The sequence below is a fragment of the Hibiscus syriacus genome, unplaced genomic scaffold (assembly GCF_006381635.1).
Source record: "Hibiscus syriacus cultivar Baekdansim isolate YM2019G1 unplaced genomic scaffold, ASM638163v2 tig00110467_pilon, whole genome shotgun sequence".
Lineage (NCBI taxonomy): Eukaryota > Viridiplantae > Streptophyta > Magnoliopsida > Malvales > Malvaceae > Hibiscus > Hibiscus syriacus.
In genome coordinates, this window is record NW_024062749.1 from 550,688 (window position 1) to 566,119 (window position 15,432).

The following is a 15,432-nucleotide window of genomic DNA, read 5'->3' on the forward strand; positions in this document are numbered from 1 at the left end:
GTACACATATTCGTAATACTGGTATTTTGTCCAAGCTGGATGACCTAATCATACTTGTACAATACACCTTTTATCTGACGAAATTCCCTGTTTTATTCTTTGCTTTTCTGTTTATAAAACATAAAGCAAAAGTAGAAAGAACAAATGCGTTTCTATTTTTATTTCATTTCCAATTTTGAATAGGCAAAGCTGATGATATCTCTCTAATCTTAAACTCAAAATCCTACTTACATGTGTAAAGAAACATTAAAACATACAAATGCCCCTATTCACTCTCGATAAACTGGAAATACTGCAATTGGCTGCAGAATTTCCTGTGGTGTTTACTGCTCCCTATTTATTGAAGCAATAATAAATGATAACATTAGCATTGAACTAATATTTTATTCTGCCATGTCAGCCTTCCAAGGAACGGCTATCTTCTGCAAGCATGACTCACTCGCAATTAATGGATGTTGGTGAATAGGCTAAAATAAATATTCTTTAGTAAAACTTAACATTCAATTTCTGTGTTTACTCAATTCAGTGATTTGGCTGTATAGATTATATATGATTGATTATACAAGTATATTGACATAAATTTCAATAACAAATAACATCATTGATTAAATTAAAATATGATAAATATTTAATTTGTTAAACACAACTAAATATGATAAAATAACAGATTTTAATGATTTGATCTTATAAGATTAAATTTTTTAAAGTTTGATTTTGAAATGAACCAGAATAAATTTTGTAAAAGAGAAAACTAAAATCAAATCTAAAAACAAAATCTTCAATCCGATACAAAATAAATATCATAATATCCCTCTATATTTTTAAGCAATATATATATATATATATATATATAATCGATCATGTTAAAATAAAGCAAGCAATATTGGTAATCGTTATCGAAAAAGAAACAAGTTAAGAAAAACACATGGTGGCAGGGTAAAGACTGTCAGTAGGTATCTAATTGAAAGGACTGGAATAATTTCACGGAAATATGTTAATATTCCTACACCATTAGACAAGCAAAACTAATTCTAAGCAATTCTACAATGAACAGGTCTCTACAGTTTCAAAAGCTAAGCACCGGAAGATTACCTGCCCTTTGGCCGAGAGGCACCCTTTTTCCTTTTCTTGGAAGAAGACGTTTTGTTTATGTTGCTTCTGCTACACTTGGGACAAAACCAGTCCTCCTCAGGAATAGCGTCGAGCGGAGGATCACAACAATCAATGTGAGTGCCAACTCCACAACCTACTGAACCTTTTTCATCACCGCAGATCAGCATGACCTCTCCTCTGTCACCAGAGCCGCAAACTTGGCATGTTATATCATTACCTTCCGTGTGATTTGGTGACTCATCTGGGGTCGAGTCCTCAACAATCTCTTCGGCTCGGCTTGTCAAGTTACTACTCGACTTCTCTGCCCATTCGAGTGTGTTGTATAGAACATGTCTCTCCAGGGAGTAACCAGGTTTACATACATATTCCACTAGGTAGTCGGCAACAACACAGGGTACCTCATGTTTTAAAAACTCTTGAACCCACATATCAACACGTGGCATGCCAGGGCTAACAACAGCGAAATGGACGCCAGATTTGAGGAATCTTGTGTAAGGGGGGGATGTTGCTAAAATATCACCATCCCCGGCTTTCACCACACGCTTCAAAGTATCCTGGTTGAAGTTCGGAAAAAGGCAAGTCGTTATGATGGAAATTCAGACCACCCTTAACCATCTGTTTTTAGTTTATGGAAACAAGAAAACACAGCAGGGGACAATCTTTTGTGGAAAATGTTGTTGGTATGGTACAAGATGAATATAGAACATACCAAAGGGGGAGCAATGCATTCTCCATATACAATAATGCGCATTCCATAAAATGCTCCATGTCCTGTTCTCTCCCGTAACTGACGCCACTTCCTTGGAGCCTCTAAGTTTATTGCACCATCTTCACTGAGGCCTTTTTTGTGCCATTCATAAGGCTCCTCTGCCAAGAATTTTCCTGCCTGATTACAAGCACTTAAATAATCAGACTTAAGAATCCACCTGCATTCAGAGGAATCAAATTCAACAGCCATTTGAAATTAATGAAATAGTAATGCATACATGTGAAAATTTTTAGTAACAAAAGCTAGTTAATATAAACAGCAAATATTACCGTACAATCTTCTTAATTAGAGAATGGAACATAAAGAAACTTTCAGTATAATTTTACTGAGCTAATGAGGATTGTGGCAAGTTGTGGACAGTTAGAAATATGTAACCTTCCAGATGCAGCAGCAGCAAAGAATTTTTCAGTCCTACGAACTGGATCTGGGGCAATGAAATGTGTTGCCTGGTATGACCATTGATGAGAGTCTCTACAAAATTTGCCTTTCAATCGCCGAATGACTTGCTGAAATTCTTTTCTCTGCAGTCTGTGGCCACTTAATATAAAACATATAGGCTCATTTTTCACTCTGTCCAAAACCTTTTGCAGCGGTTGCCTGTTAGAGTCAACCTTCTGGAATTTTTCATTAGTCTTCACTGTTCTGTTGCTGGATTTACCAATTGATTTCCCAGAAACCTCCACGTGACAGACTGGGCTACTCTTGCCTGCTGCCCCAGATATTTCCACTTTCGAAGATGCAATGTTGCCTTTTGGTTTGGCAGCAGAATGTAGCATGAAATTCTCTTTTTCATTTTCTTTCTCCTCAACGTTCTTCGGGACACTACTATTTTGCCCAACCAAATTGTTTGTGGAATTAGAAGGATCAGCCTTCATCATGGCTCTACCGGCAGGCTGTTTAATCCTTTTGTTTGCTTTCTTTTTCAAACCACCACACATCAAAGTTGGTTCACCTAATTCAGAATTCTTGCTATCAGCTGCCCTCTCAGGATCAGTTCCATTTGTTCCATTCTCCGGGGCAATTGAACTCCCATCTTGAGCCACATTGGAATCATGGCTGACATGTTCCACTTCTACAAATGTATCTACTTTACCCATCAATTCAACCAACTCGGACTTCTCTTTTTCAGCTGTCTTAGGATCATTTTCATCTTCCTCATCTGGAGCTTGAGTTTCATCATCCATGAATTGAGTCTTACTAGTAACGGAAGTTTGACATTTTGCAACTATTTTGATATCCTTAGCTGAATCCAGGTTAATAGTTGGAGGGGATGTCTCATGCTCACTGGCACTCTTATGAGTTGCTCTTTTACTCTCACCATCCAAGGAAATTGTAGAACGATTTTCCGAAGAAATTTTGCTAGAGTAAATAGAACCTTTTCTGTTAGCAATGTTACTTAGTTTTGGTCGAGAACCCAAGGTCTTTTTCTTAAGCTTCTTGGTAACTGGTTTTGTCGTTGACTTATCATTTCCTCGTTCAAGCACATTCAAGTCAGAAGGGCTATGGGAACCTTCATTTCCTGGCTTTCTTTCATCAAATGAAGGAACCTCAACATCTTGCTGCTTATTCTTCAGCTCATTGTGCTCTCCAACAACTTGTAATTGTTCTAAGCCGTATTCTTTGATATTTGATCTGCTTGCAGAGGTGGTCTCTCTTAATCCCTTGAAGGACATTTGGGGTGATTCCTCACCAGCATTCTCACTTTGCATATCTGGCTTGTTCACCGGTTTTGTCAGTTTTGCAAGCTTCTTGCTAACTGATTTTCTCACTGACTTATCATTTCCTCCTTCAAGCACAACCAAATTAGAAGGGCTATGAGAATTTTCATTCCGCAGTTTTCTATCATCAAGTGAAGCCACCTCAACAACTTGCTGCTTATTCTGCAGCACACCTGGCTCTCCGCCCACTTGTGCCTGTTCTTGGCTGTAATCTTCAATATTTGATCTGCTTGCTGGGGTGGACTCTCTTAATTCCGTGAAAGACATATGTGGTGACTTCTCATAAGCAATCTCATTTTGCATATCTGGCTTACCTGCAAAGGTGGACACTCTATACCCCCTAAAGGACATGCCAGGAGACTTCTCATCACTACTTCTCTGTCTGTCCTCAGGAGTAACAGTTTCAGAGGAAAAAAGATCAGTCAACAACTTGGCACATGAACTATGTAAACTATTCAGACAACCAGTCTCATTCACTGAGTAGTCGTTAATCTGCGGCTGTTCACCCAGGGATCTCCGTTCCCATCGTTCAGTATCTAGTGCGCTGCCCTTGACAGAAGCTTTTGCATTACTCGTCTTTTGTGATTTAGAGCTACTACAAGAAAGTTCCAAAGCTCTTTTCTGAGGCAATATACCAGCTGAGTCGTTGGCATGGCACAGATCACTTCCTTTCCATGGAGATCTATCAAAACAAGAACCAGTTCTTTCCTCTGGTTGCTGCATTTTAGAGGAAGAAACATCAGATACATTCTTGATTTTCATAGCTTGAGGAGAGCCACTATTGTTTCCAGATTCCTCCCTAGATAAATTTGGAAGCGTAGAAGTTCTTGATGATTTGCTTGGTGTTTTCCTTGAGTAACTTATGCCAGTGAACATCTGATTGGATAACGAGGGGCTCTTAGAGGTAGGTTCCAAGTAATTATCCATATTTGTAGAATTTGGGCTTCTGTTGCCTGGTTGAGCTAGCTTAGTAGATGAAGCATTATTGATGCTTGTGCCTTGATGAAACTTCTCAGGTGTCACTAAAACTTCCTTGGTATTTGGTGAATGTTTGGGCATAGTCGAAGTTGACACTTCAACAGTTGCGGGCAATTCACGGGAACTGAGCATTTCAGCTCTCAAATTATGAGGGCTCCTATTCATACTCTGTTGCCCAGAATGCTTCAATGTAGTTTCTTCAGCCTCTTCATCAGAATCTTTGGCTTCAGCTTCCATTATCTCTAACTCATAACCACTGTTGAGAGGAAGAGAATAGCATATAATTCAGTATAGCATATACCTTCTTTTTCACTTTTTCTCCTTGGATAAGAGCAAAGCAAATATAAATCAGAATCAAGACACCTTAGCTACTGCACGATTGGTTTGATGCAGAGAAATATGAATAACATTCTAAGGAAAGCCCTTACCTCTTGCTATAGTTAGCTTCTGAAAGAATTTCCCATTCTCTTATACTGCATAAAAGGAATACAAGATTAAACAGCAGCAAAAAGGTTAGTTGCTTCATCCCCCAAAAAAAAAAGCATTCTAGTTTTCCGGCTATCAGCAAAAATAGACTAAAAGGTTTGAAATCTATTGTACTCCAGGATCAAAAACTTCAGTTTTCTTTTCTGCAAACGTACCAATCTTCCAACCAGCGGTGATTGATAAGCTTTATCTTCTTGATTTTCTTAGCAAGCTCATACTTCTCTCCTGCATAAATTGACAGTATTTATTTTGTACAGTTACTACTAAAACTCATTATGATTAAAAACATCAACACAAGGGAAAGCCATATTTGCAACAGAAAACAAACATATAGCAAGCATCTTAATGTCTTAATTAGAAGAGAAAACCATCCAAACTGCCAAACAGATGAGTAAAAAATTATATGCAAATAAATTATATTAATAGAAACATGAAATGTAGATGAATGGAAAAGGGAAAAAGAAAAGAGGGAGTGTATTAAGAGATTACATGTGAAGAAGAAGAAGAAGAATCCATCAGCCTAACATGCAATGCTGAAAAGATTGACAAGAAAAATAAAATCCTCATAGTCCTAGCATTGTGAAGTTTATTTTAGCAGCCCTATTATAAAGAAAACATAGAAAATTTCACCTTCGAATTTATAACATATTAGATGAGTGACTTTGCTTGCAACCAGAGGTTTAGAAAATTGAGCACCCATCAAGCTAACCATTGTCTGCAAACACACAAGTAAAACTACATAAAACTTTTATTTGTTTTACAAACAATAAAAGCAGCCCATAATAGTGAAATATAGACCATACCATAATGTCATCTCGATCTTGCCTCTGGTATCCAGTCAAGCATACAATTAAACTTTTAGCACCAGGAATTCCATCTAAGTCCCTAAGAGGTCTGTACATAATCTGTACCCCAAAAAATGAAAAATTGCAAAATTTACAAGTTCGCAAAGATGATAAGAATAAATCTAATTTTATTATAGAAAAAATTGCATGACAAATCTGGATCCAAAAACAAGTAAATATCTCTAAGTCATAGAAGTTGTATACGTGAGAAATTATTTATGGAGTTATAAAACTGTTGGCTTTTATTTCATCATATTAGTGTTAATGTGCTACACCAACTGAATTCTGGATTGAAAATTCCAAATAATAAACAGAGTATAAAGTTCGAAAATATCTTATATACATTAAACAATCAGATTTTAAAGAATGCAATAAAATAAACTAACCGAAGTAGCATCAAGAGGCATTCCGACATCAAAACTATGATCAACCCATAATCCAGTGACAACTGTTTTGCCATCATTTAGAGCATCAACACATACAGGATCATCCTAAATAGCATGTAAAATCAAGAAATTCAGCAACCATTTTTTTAATAAAAGGTAAGCACCATTGCTTTAAAAAGCTTACGTATACAATCTTATCAACAATCAAATGAGTGCAATTCTGGTTACACTGACCCACACCAACGCCGCCGCCGGTAATGAGCTTTACTCGAACCTTTCACAAAAATTTAACAAATAAACAATAAAAAAACATAATGAATTTTCCATCACATTCTTTATCAGTTGCTTAAATAAGTACTTCAATGAAACAAAGATAAAGGAAAGGAGATTCGGAGACAAAAACAATTAAAAAAAAGTGCAAGCGAAAAACCTCATGCTCGTTGACGGGATCGAAGCCGTAAAGACAAAAACGAACGCCGAGAAACGTTTTCGAGGGAGTATCGGATTCCAGCATTGGATCGAAGGCTAACCTTTACAGAGAATTGCCAAAATTAGGGTAACTGGAACAAGAGAGGAAATTTTGATTCCTTAGAAATAGAGACGAATCGAGGTTAATAAAATCCTGAAAAACAAAGATCTAATCCAATGATTGTGGAAATAAAATGTGAAAGTGAGGGGAAAATATAGGAGTTTTGGGGTTCACAAAACTTGTCGAGGAAGAGTAGAGAACAGTGAAGTGAGATACTGGAATTATTTTAGGGGGACCGATGCGAGGGAAAATCTTTTTTTGGTTGATTTTTTTCCTTTTTGGTTTTGGCGGGAAATGGAAAATTCAAGATTGAACATGGTGCCTCCACGTGGTAGAACGAAGGGATTATGATTCGACACGTGTAGTTCTTATAGTGGGTTAATATCACCGATTTAGAGGCCAACTGATTATTGTTTGAATCCCCTATGTGAAGAGAGCGAGTGGACTGAACTAGTTCCTCTTTTTGTTTTTAAAAAATTATTGAACCGGAAGTGATTCCAATAATAAAGACGACTAAACATAATGTTCAACACTAAATAATTTAATTGGTAAAAATTTTATTTAATAATCAAATTGTCCTAAAAAATATCATTTTAAATGGTTTTATTATGTTGTCGTTCTATTATTTAATTAGAAAATGTCTAAATTGTATTTTTTATTTTAAATGCTTAAAATAATTTTTTTATAAAAAACAATCATTTTATTTAAAATAAGAAATATTTTAAATTACAATAAAAATTATAATCATAATTGTAAATTAAGCAAGACAATTTCTTATAAGCATTGAAACAAAATTAGCAACTTAATATCATACTAGGACCATAAAAAAAATATTAAAATCTAATCAAGAAAACTCTAACAAAAATAGATACAAACAGATCTGGTCGCACCAACAAACGAATCATAAAAGGGAATCAAGCTATTGAAACACCATTGACAAACCGTAAATCATACTTGAGCAATGTGAAAAACTATCCAATAATGTATAACGGGAATAGAAATCCAATCGAATGATTCAAATCAGGGAATATCAATAATATGACAGATAGGCACCATCTTGATCAGTCGTGACGATGTAAAATCAATCAATATAAAAAATAAGTGAAAACAACCGCCAAAATGATCAAAAAAAGTGTTAAAAGATATAAGATAACGTGTCATACAAATAGACTTATTGAAAATATATAATATAAAAATATAATAACAATAAAAAAATATCGATTATCGATAACCAAAATTAAATTTAGTGCCACCAATGTCCGACAAAGACAACAACAAAAAAATGAACGGTTCGTCAATAAAGAAAAATTGGAGAGAAAATACTAGGAAAAGAAGTCACTAAAATATTTTTTGTTTAATATATGTATTTAACGTTTTTCTAATATTATTTGAAGTACGTAGTTCGTTATAGTCATTAAGAAAATATGAACAACTAAAAACATAATATATGTTACATTTTATAACATTTTGAAAAAAATATTTACAAAGATTTTAAAATTATTAATTTATTTAAACCCTACTTTTTCTATCCAAAAAATCCTTCATTTCTTAATTCCAAAATATTAACTCTTTCATTGATCGTCCGATCAGCACCACTATCACCGGTCGTCCTCACTGTTAATACTGTCATCGGTCGACTATCCATAAACCGTCGAACCTCGTTGTCGATAATTTCCTTATCGTTGCCCTAATACGTTTGTCATCGTTGCTATTAAATTTGTCTGCTCTCATTTATAGCGACTCTTCTAATGTCCGCATTCTATGTCATCCTAACTTGCTATAGTAAGAAGCAAAGCCATCGATGAAGTCGCGGACGTAGGTATTGCTCATAATAAGTATGTGTTTATTTTAAATTTTAAATTTTTCATTAATTATTTATTTTATTAATAATATTTATTTTAAAATTTTATTTATATTTATCTCATATAAAATATTTATGTTATATATATATATATATACCCTAAAAAAACATTTACGGATCTATTATTGCTATAATGGAAGAGTGATCCCTATTATTAAAGATTGAGAGACATTCAGGGATTTAGGGTTTAATAATAGATTTGGATAAAAAGTCGATGATGACTAAAGATGACTTACAAAAGTAACAGTTTGGAATTAAAAATTATAAATACAATACAATATCATGTTTTGAGTGGTTAATATTTTTTTAACATCTATAATAGATATAATTCTTAAAATGATAACAAAAAATATTAAATATTTGTTTTAAATAAAAATATTTTTAGCGATTATTAAAGTGAACAAAACATATAATTTAAATACTTGTTTTTTTTAATTAAGCCTTGTACTATTTAATATTATATGCAAATGGGTTTCAGAGAAAAAATAATTAGACTACGGCGGGTTCAAGGCTAAGTCTTCCACGACAGTGCAACCAATCACAGCATGCCATGTCAACAGAAACACATCATTGAGCATACTCGTTACCAATGGGCATGGAGCGTATCATGATCATCTACGACACATATGCCATTCACGAGTATTATAGTATCTATATAGAGATGAACATCCAACTCAGTTGGTAAAGCACAAGATTATTAATCTTGAGGTCGTAGGATCATGTCTCAAAGAAGATATTTCATAATTCATATGTCTTATACGGAAGTTACTCTCAACCTAGTGTTAAGGACAGCCTATTATCTTATATTCTCTTACCTCATTACATATGAAAATAAAATACAATCATTTTTATAGTATCCATATGATTGTATGAACACGTTTCCCCTGTTTTCTTTTTTTTTTTCATTTTTCCCGAAACCATGTATTATATAATTAATTGCACCAAACGGTGGATTTAAATTTAATACTGATCTCAAATATCAATAGATTTTAAATAACTAAAAGTAACCATATTATATCAATAAAATCTTTCTATTAATATATTTAAATTATTTAGATAAAATTATAAATATATATTATTATTTAAATAATTTGAATTTAACACATAAAAATAATAAACTTTAGTAAAATTATTTGTTTATGATGCATCAAATTCAACTATTAATTCCAAAAATATTTTTATATATTTATAGTTTAATTCATATCATATTCAAATTAATAATAATATCTCAACTAACAAATAAACTGACGAAAAATTCAATTTCTATAAATATTTTAAGAATTTAATTAGTACAACATTTTAAAAATTAGACAGTGCTTTGTATGTTTGGTAAAATTAACCATATTTTATTTAAAATCCCAAAAGAAAAAACACTCCGCTGTCATTGGCTAATATAAAAGTCTAATTGCCTGGTAGAAGAATAACAAAGAAGCCAGAGGAAGCAGAAGAAAACACGAACAAAAACAAAAATGAAGTATCAGATCTGGTTAGCCTTTGGAATTTTGGCCTTGTTATTAGCATCAGCTTTGGCCGACGACGTCGTCGTACTAACCGAAGAGAACTTCGACAAGGAAGTTGGTCAAGATAGAGGAGCTCTCGTCGAGTTCTATGCTCCCTGGTAAATAAATTTCCCATCGCCTATCGTTTTTCTATTTATCTGTTAGATTATAATTTATACTTTATGTTTTAGATGTTTTAGATTAGATCCTCGTTAATTACCGTTAGATCTACCTTCAGCAGTTCATAGGAGGACATCTATTGTTTTCTCTATTATTTTTAGCTTTATTTCTGAAATTTGTTTCTTAGGTTCATGCTGTCTAGACCATTTAGTTGTTGCTAAAGATGTTCATCTTAGGCCTTGTTTTCTTTGTTGGCTTAGAATCTGATGGAATTTCAGAAATTTCAGTTAGTGATCTAACTTCTGATTATGGACTAAGAAAATAAATTAAGTTCTAGCTAATAATATTGTGAGCATATATTACTTTTTTCGACCACAGGTGTGGACACTGTAAGAAGCTAGCTCCCGAGTACGAGAAGCTCGGGGCAAGTTTTAAGAAGGCTAAGTCTGTATTGATTGGAAAGGTTAGCGATCTATAATCACAGAGTTTTGGCTGATATTGTATGAATTATTAATCATCAGGGCTTTTTGAATTGTGAAAAATTTTACTATGATGAAGTTATTCTTGCTTGTAGGTGGATTGTGATGAACATAAAAGCCTATGCAGCAAATATGGTGTTCAAGGCTACCCAACTATTCAGTGGTTTCCTAAAGGCTCTTTGGAACCTAAAAAGTGAGAATTAATTAACATGTAGATGCAGTTCTTGTGAAAGTTTGATCATGTTTCATGTTAAGTTTCCTTTAGTGATATCAACATTTTATTTAAAGCATGCTCATAGTTGACGAAAATTGTTTTATCCAGGTATGAAGGACCACGCACTGCTGAGGCATTGGCTGAATATGTGAATTCTGAAGGAGGTGCATATGTCTTTTTCCTTTGTAGATGTTTCCTTAATCTAGGAGATTCTGCCAATACTTCTGTCTCATGCGTGGTCGAATTTCTGAATGTAGATTGATGCCCAAAGGTCGAAACTTTCTACTGTTTTGCTAAGCTTCTATATTGTATTACAGGGACTAATGTGAAGTTAGCCACTTTGCCATCCAATGTTGCAGTGCTTAATGCTGATAATTTTGATGAGATAGTCCTTGATGAAACCAAAGATGTGTTGGTTGAATTTTATGCACCTTGGTAAGCATGTGCTTATTTTTCTTGGCTTGGTAACATTCGGAAGGAATACGAAGGTTATAGGCTTTTTGGTTCTGCTTCCATCTTCTCTATTAACTCGTTTTGACCAAGTTCTGGGTTGGTTTTCTTCCAGGTGTGGCCATTGCAAAAACCTTGCTCCTGTAAGCATCTGTATCTTGGCTTAATAAAGTAGACATGAGTGTTCTGTTTCATGGTGATATACATTCTAAACCTATGTTTTTGTCTCAACAGACGTATGAAAAGGTAGCAACAGCATTTAAATCGGAAGAAAACGTAGTGATAGCAAATCTAGATGCAGACAAATACAAGGATCTAGCTGAAAAGTAAGCACGGATTTATCCGATAAGCTTGGGTTTCTTTCATAAAGTGTTTGTTAACAGTTAGGGAGTATATCAATGGATTTTAAGGCCTATGCTTTTTGTGCAGGAATGGAATTAGTGGGTTTCCAACATTGAAATTCTTCCCAAAGGGCAACAAAGCTGGTGAAGACTACGAGGGTGACAGGGATTTAGACGACTTTGTTACTTTCATTAATGAGAAATGTGGCACCAGTCGTGATGCAAAAGGGCAGCTAACTTCAAAGGTTGGTGGCTCATATACGTGTTGGTACTGGTACATCATGTTTGTCATTGCCAGTTCTTTCTAAATGTATTAATTTCTCTCCTCTTTGTTTTACACAGGCTGGTATTTTGTCAAGTTTGGATGCATTAGTGAAGGAGTTTGCGGCTGCTATTGCCGACGAGAAGAAAACAGTCTTCTCTAAGATTGAAGAGGAAGTTGAGAAGCTCACTGGTTCAACTACAAGGTATTGATTTAGTTTTTCATTATTCAGCTCCGAAGGAGAATGAGTCAATTCTATGGTTAACATTTTAAAATTTGCTGAATGCAGGTATGGAAAGATATACTTGAAAGCTGCTAAAAGCTGTTTAGAGAAAGGTGCTGATTATCCCAAAAAGGAAATTGAGCGTCTGCAGCGTATTCTTGACAAGGTAAGACTTATTGTTGTAATAAGAGGAACATCAAGTAGTATCCTGAATCATGTTTTCCATATATATGATGTTTGACATTCACGATTTTTTTAAGCTGATGTGAACTCATGCTGAAACTATGATACGAGCTTCTGAACCATGAGTTTCTTGTTTGTTCTTGATGCAGTCAATAAGCTCAGCAAAAGCTGATGAATTCACTCTCAAGAAGAACATCCTATCAACATTTGCATCTTCTTAGATCACTGTATTTCACTTGGTCCGGTGCTGCAGCAACACGGTGAAGTTTCATCGATAATTTTGATGACTGGTTTTGCTCCTATTGCTGCAGCAAACCGCCAGGCTTTGGTTTGCCTTGAACACATCTGCTTCTAGTTAAAGAACTTTCTTATGATGGAAATTTTATCCTCTAAACTATAATTAGAACAGTGATTTTATTTGGCATTACCTTGCATTGTTTCCCCTGTTGTAGATTTTCTGATTATGAAAACACACTTTCTAGAGGCATTTGTAAACGTTAATTATAGCTTTACTTTCATGTTGCTTGCACCCGTTTATCTCTACTAAAATCAGCCTTTGAGAAGCCTAAAGTATAACACTCCTCAAACCTGATTTTCCATATCATCATCCACAGGCTTCACAAATAAGCATGACCTTTCCTCAACACATTAACCACTATCTCTTGCTCCGAACCAAACGGCAATTCAAACAACGGACCTGAAGGCTGTGTTCTCATCTGTCCGGACTGCAACAGTGCTTCCCTCCTTAAGTCACCAGAGTGGAAAATATCGGCGAGGATGGGAACTGTCCCTCTGTATCCAAGCCTCTGGCGAGGCAGCGAACAAACATTACTAACATTCCCGTACAAAGGATATGAAGCACCAGCCGACCGAGCTGAGCAGAAACTGCTCGATGGTCTTTGGTACCAATATAGGAAACACGACTAGTACGGCGGCTACCGGAATCCGGGAAAATTCATAGGTGTTCCACAAATTCTCGGATCATCTTTGGACATCGATGAATATTGCCATGGCATTTCATCACTGGAAAGATAATTAGTTAGTGGGAGATGCAAAAACTCAATCAAATTGATTTGAAAACGATCGAATCCACCAACGACAATATCCAACAGCAACCGAGAAGAACTATCTTCATGTAAAATAAGCTTGAAAAACCAAGACAAAACATAGTCGATTTAGGCTTGAGACAACAACTAACCTGGGATAGAACATTGCTTAAGACCTTGCCGGAGATTCATGATATTACCAGGTAGTGGGTCCCCAACGGTTAAATACATTCAAGCTAGAAACAACTATTTATTAATTTTCCAATCATTGAAATCCGTTAATTCATATATCTTATAAAATATACTGAAACAAACAAATGTTTCGTACGTGGAGGAGATTACAAGCTAACAACTACACAGATAACCTAATCTTTTAAAAACAAAACAAAACTTTTGGGTGTCTCAAACAAATAATAAAAACCTCTGAGTTCTTGTTTCGAGTGGTCTAAAATCACAAGGGGATTGAGAAACTATTATCTGTGTCATCGTATTGTTTTTGAGTAAACCATCAACTGATATAATTTAAGCATAAATTTATAGTTTGTTTTATTTGAATGGTCTTATATGATTAAAAGGTAACATCTGATCATAATTTTCTTAATCTATAACGATGTTAACCTACACACACCTTGTAGATGCAGATGCTCGAACCGAGTCATTTAGAGTGAATAATATTATCTTTTACCAATATATTTTAAATTAAAATTCAATATTCGAATTAAATTAATTTCACATTTAATGATAAATTGATACAAACACTAAAATTCATTTATATTTAAAATATTTTACCCTAAAAAATCACACTTGTAAGATCATCGCCATTAAATTATAAACACTCGAATCCTTGTTATCTACAAAAATAAGAAAAAGCGTAAAATGTTTGGTAGTATTTGTTGAAACTCAACACCAATTAACATATTTTTTATTAATCTGGTATAAACACAATGTAGTATTTATTTAAAAATAACTCTAAACCTTTTGAAATTAAACATTCTCACTCCTGACATTCATGGTGCTCGAACTCGTGATCTTAAGAAATAACAACAATTCCTTTACCACTAAAGTTATTTGATTCGTGCAACCATTTAATATTAAATGCTCATATCCTTGCATATGCGGTGGTCTACTAGGTCGTGTACCCGATCAGAGAACATTATCTTTGGGTAGAGACCGATTTTGTCGATTATAACATCTCCCTCATGAAAAACTATCTCATATTCTTTCATGGTTGTCATAGGGTTTCTCCCTTTATCCACTGTTCATGCAGTAATCCTGCGTATGAGATTATTCCTGATAGTTTTGTTTCTTATTGGTTATGTCGGCTGAGTTAAGGGTTTCCTCATCTTCTTGCATGCAAATATCTTTGTTTAGATCCTTATCTTGCGAAAGCCCCTCTGCTCGATTCATCACTTTCTTGTTAGCTCGTTGTTTTTCTTGGATCTCCAGTGATCTAGGTCTTTCAAGGAAGGGATTGAAGAATGAGATTCCCTTGTCACTGCTAAGTCGTTGTCCTACAGAGTTTTTTTGTTCATCGATAGAGGTTTACTCTTATTGTTTAATTATTGTAATTTAATATGAATTTTTGATTTCTTTACTTTTTAAATTTAAATTTAAATAATAATTATAATGATTAAATTTGTTAAGTTAAATTTTATTATTAATATCTATATTATGTTATCAAAATTGAAATTTTAAAATTTTAAAAGCACAATATTATAATCGACAAATTAGAATAAAAAGATTAAATTGAATATTTTCTCATAGAACAGAGACTAAAGACAAAGTTTGACCTTATTTTCTGCTAAAAGTTTGACCCCGTTAGATTCCACTAAAAGTTAAAAACTTGAAATTCATTATTTTGCCGCCCATTGTAAGTGGTTATTAGGGTTTCAGCCTGCATTATAAATACCCTTTTCGCTGCTCAGCTTCA

The 15,432-nt window shown here is 34.3% G+C and overlaps 3 protein-coding genes across 5 annotated transcripts; 1 reads left to right on the forward strand and 2 right to left on the reverse strand.

The window, feature by feature from the left end:
- Positions 1–986: 986 nt before the first annotated feature.
- On the reverse strand, positions 987–7,037 carry LOC120127436 (BRCT domain-containing protein At4g02110-like). Of its 3 annotated transcripts, XM_039145345.1 has the most exons (11): positions 6,726–7,037; positions 6,480–6,569; positions 6,296–6,400; positions 5,868–5,969; positions 5,695–5,779; positions 5,220–5,289; positions 5,007–5,051; positions 3,523–4,834; positions 2,258–3,489; positions 1,823–2,039; positions 988–1,667 (listed from the first exon to the last, which is right to left on the reverse strand). In XM_039145345.1, exons 1-11 carry the CDS (start codon positions 6,807–6,809, stop codon positions 1,089–1,091), a joined length of 3,921 nt encoding a protein of 1,306 aa, XP_039001276.1. In that variant the 5' UTR covers positions 6,810–7,037; the 3' UTR covers positions 988–1,088. The 3 variants fall into 3 exon arrangements, with proteins under 3 accessions (XP_039001275.1, XP_039001276.1, XP_039001277.1); XM_039145344.1 differs by having other exon boundaries at positions 987–1,667; positions 2,258–4,834; XM_039145346.1 differs by lacking the exon at positions 988–1,667 and having other exon boundaries at positions 1,834–1,999; positions 2,258–4,834.
- Positions 7,038–10,087: 3,050 nt separating this feature from the next.
- Positions 10,088–12,904, forward strand: LOC120127438 (protein disulfide-isomerase like 2-1-like). Its single transcript, XM_039145347.1, has 11 exons — positions 10,088–10,303; positions 10,683–10,767; positions 10,879–10,976; positions 11,106–11,161; positions 11,315–11,432; positions 11,563–11,590; positions 11,682–11,773; positions 11,877–12,033; positions 12,131–12,255; positions 12,340–12,439; positions 12,606–12,904. Exons 1-11 carry the CDS (start codon positions 10,155–10,157, stop codon positions 12,675–12,677), a joined length of 1,080 nt encoding a protein of 359 aa, XP_039001278.1. The 5' UTR covers positions 10,088–10,154; the 3' UTR covers positions 12,678–12,904.
- Positions 12,905–13,073: 169 nt separating this feature from the next.
- LOC120127309 lies at positions 13,074–13,694 on the reverse strand. Its single transcript, XM_039145237.1, has 3 exons — positions 13,655–13,694; positions 13,396–13,585; positions 13,074–13,341 (listed from the first exon to the last, which is right to left on the reverse strand). The coding sequence occupies exons 1-3, from the start codon at positions 13,692–13,694 to the stop codon at positions 13,074–13,076; spliced, it is 498 nt and encodes a 165-aa protein (XP_039001168.1).
- Positions 13,695–15,432: the final 1,738 nt, after the last annotated feature.

What these genes read in the sequence shown, in the direction of transcription:
- LOC120127438 (XM_039145347.1), top strand. Translation starts at nt 10,155, where the DNA reads ATGAAGTATCAGATCTGGTTAGCCTTTGGAATTTTGGCCTTGTTATTA. An exon ending in GGCTCTTTGGAACCTAAAAA is followed by an intron (nt 10,977 to 11,105) that starts GTGAGAATTAAT and finishes TGTTTTATCCAG; the next exon opens with GTATGAAGGACCACGCACTG. An exon ending in CTCACTGGTTCAACTACAAG is followed by an intron (nt 12,256 to 12,339) that starts GTATTGATTTAG and finishes TGCTGAATGCAG; the next exon opens with GTATGGAAAGATATACTTGA.
- LOC120127436 (XM_039145344.1), bottom strand. Translation starts at nt 6,809, where the DNA reads ATGCTGGAATCCGATACTCCCTCGAAAACGTTTCTCGGCGTTCGTTTT. An exon ending in TTGTTGATAAGATTGTATAC is followed by an intron (nt 6,401 to 6,479) that starts GTAAGCTTTTTA and finishes CATGCTATTTAG; the next exon opens with GATGATCCTGTATGTGTTGA. An exon ending in AAGATCGAGATGACATTATG is followed by an intron (nt 5,780 to 5,867) that starts GTATGGTCTATA and finishes GTGTGTTTGCAG; the next exon opens with ACAATGGTTAGCTTGATGGG.
- LOC120127309 (XM_039145237.1), bottom strand. Translation starts at nt 13,694, where the DNA reads ATGAATCTCCGGCAAGGTCTTAAGCAATGTTCTATCCCAG. An exon ending in TAAGCAATGTTCTATCCCAG is followed by an intron (nt 13,586 to 13,654) that starts GTTAGTTGTTGT and finishes TTTTACATGAAG; the next exon opens with ATAGTTCTTCTCGGTTGCTG. An exon ending in ATGAATTTTCCCGGATTCCG is followed by an intron (nt 13,342 to 13,395) that starts GTAGCCGCCGTA and finishes ACCATCGAGCAG; the next exon opens with TTTCTGCTCAGCTCGGTCGG.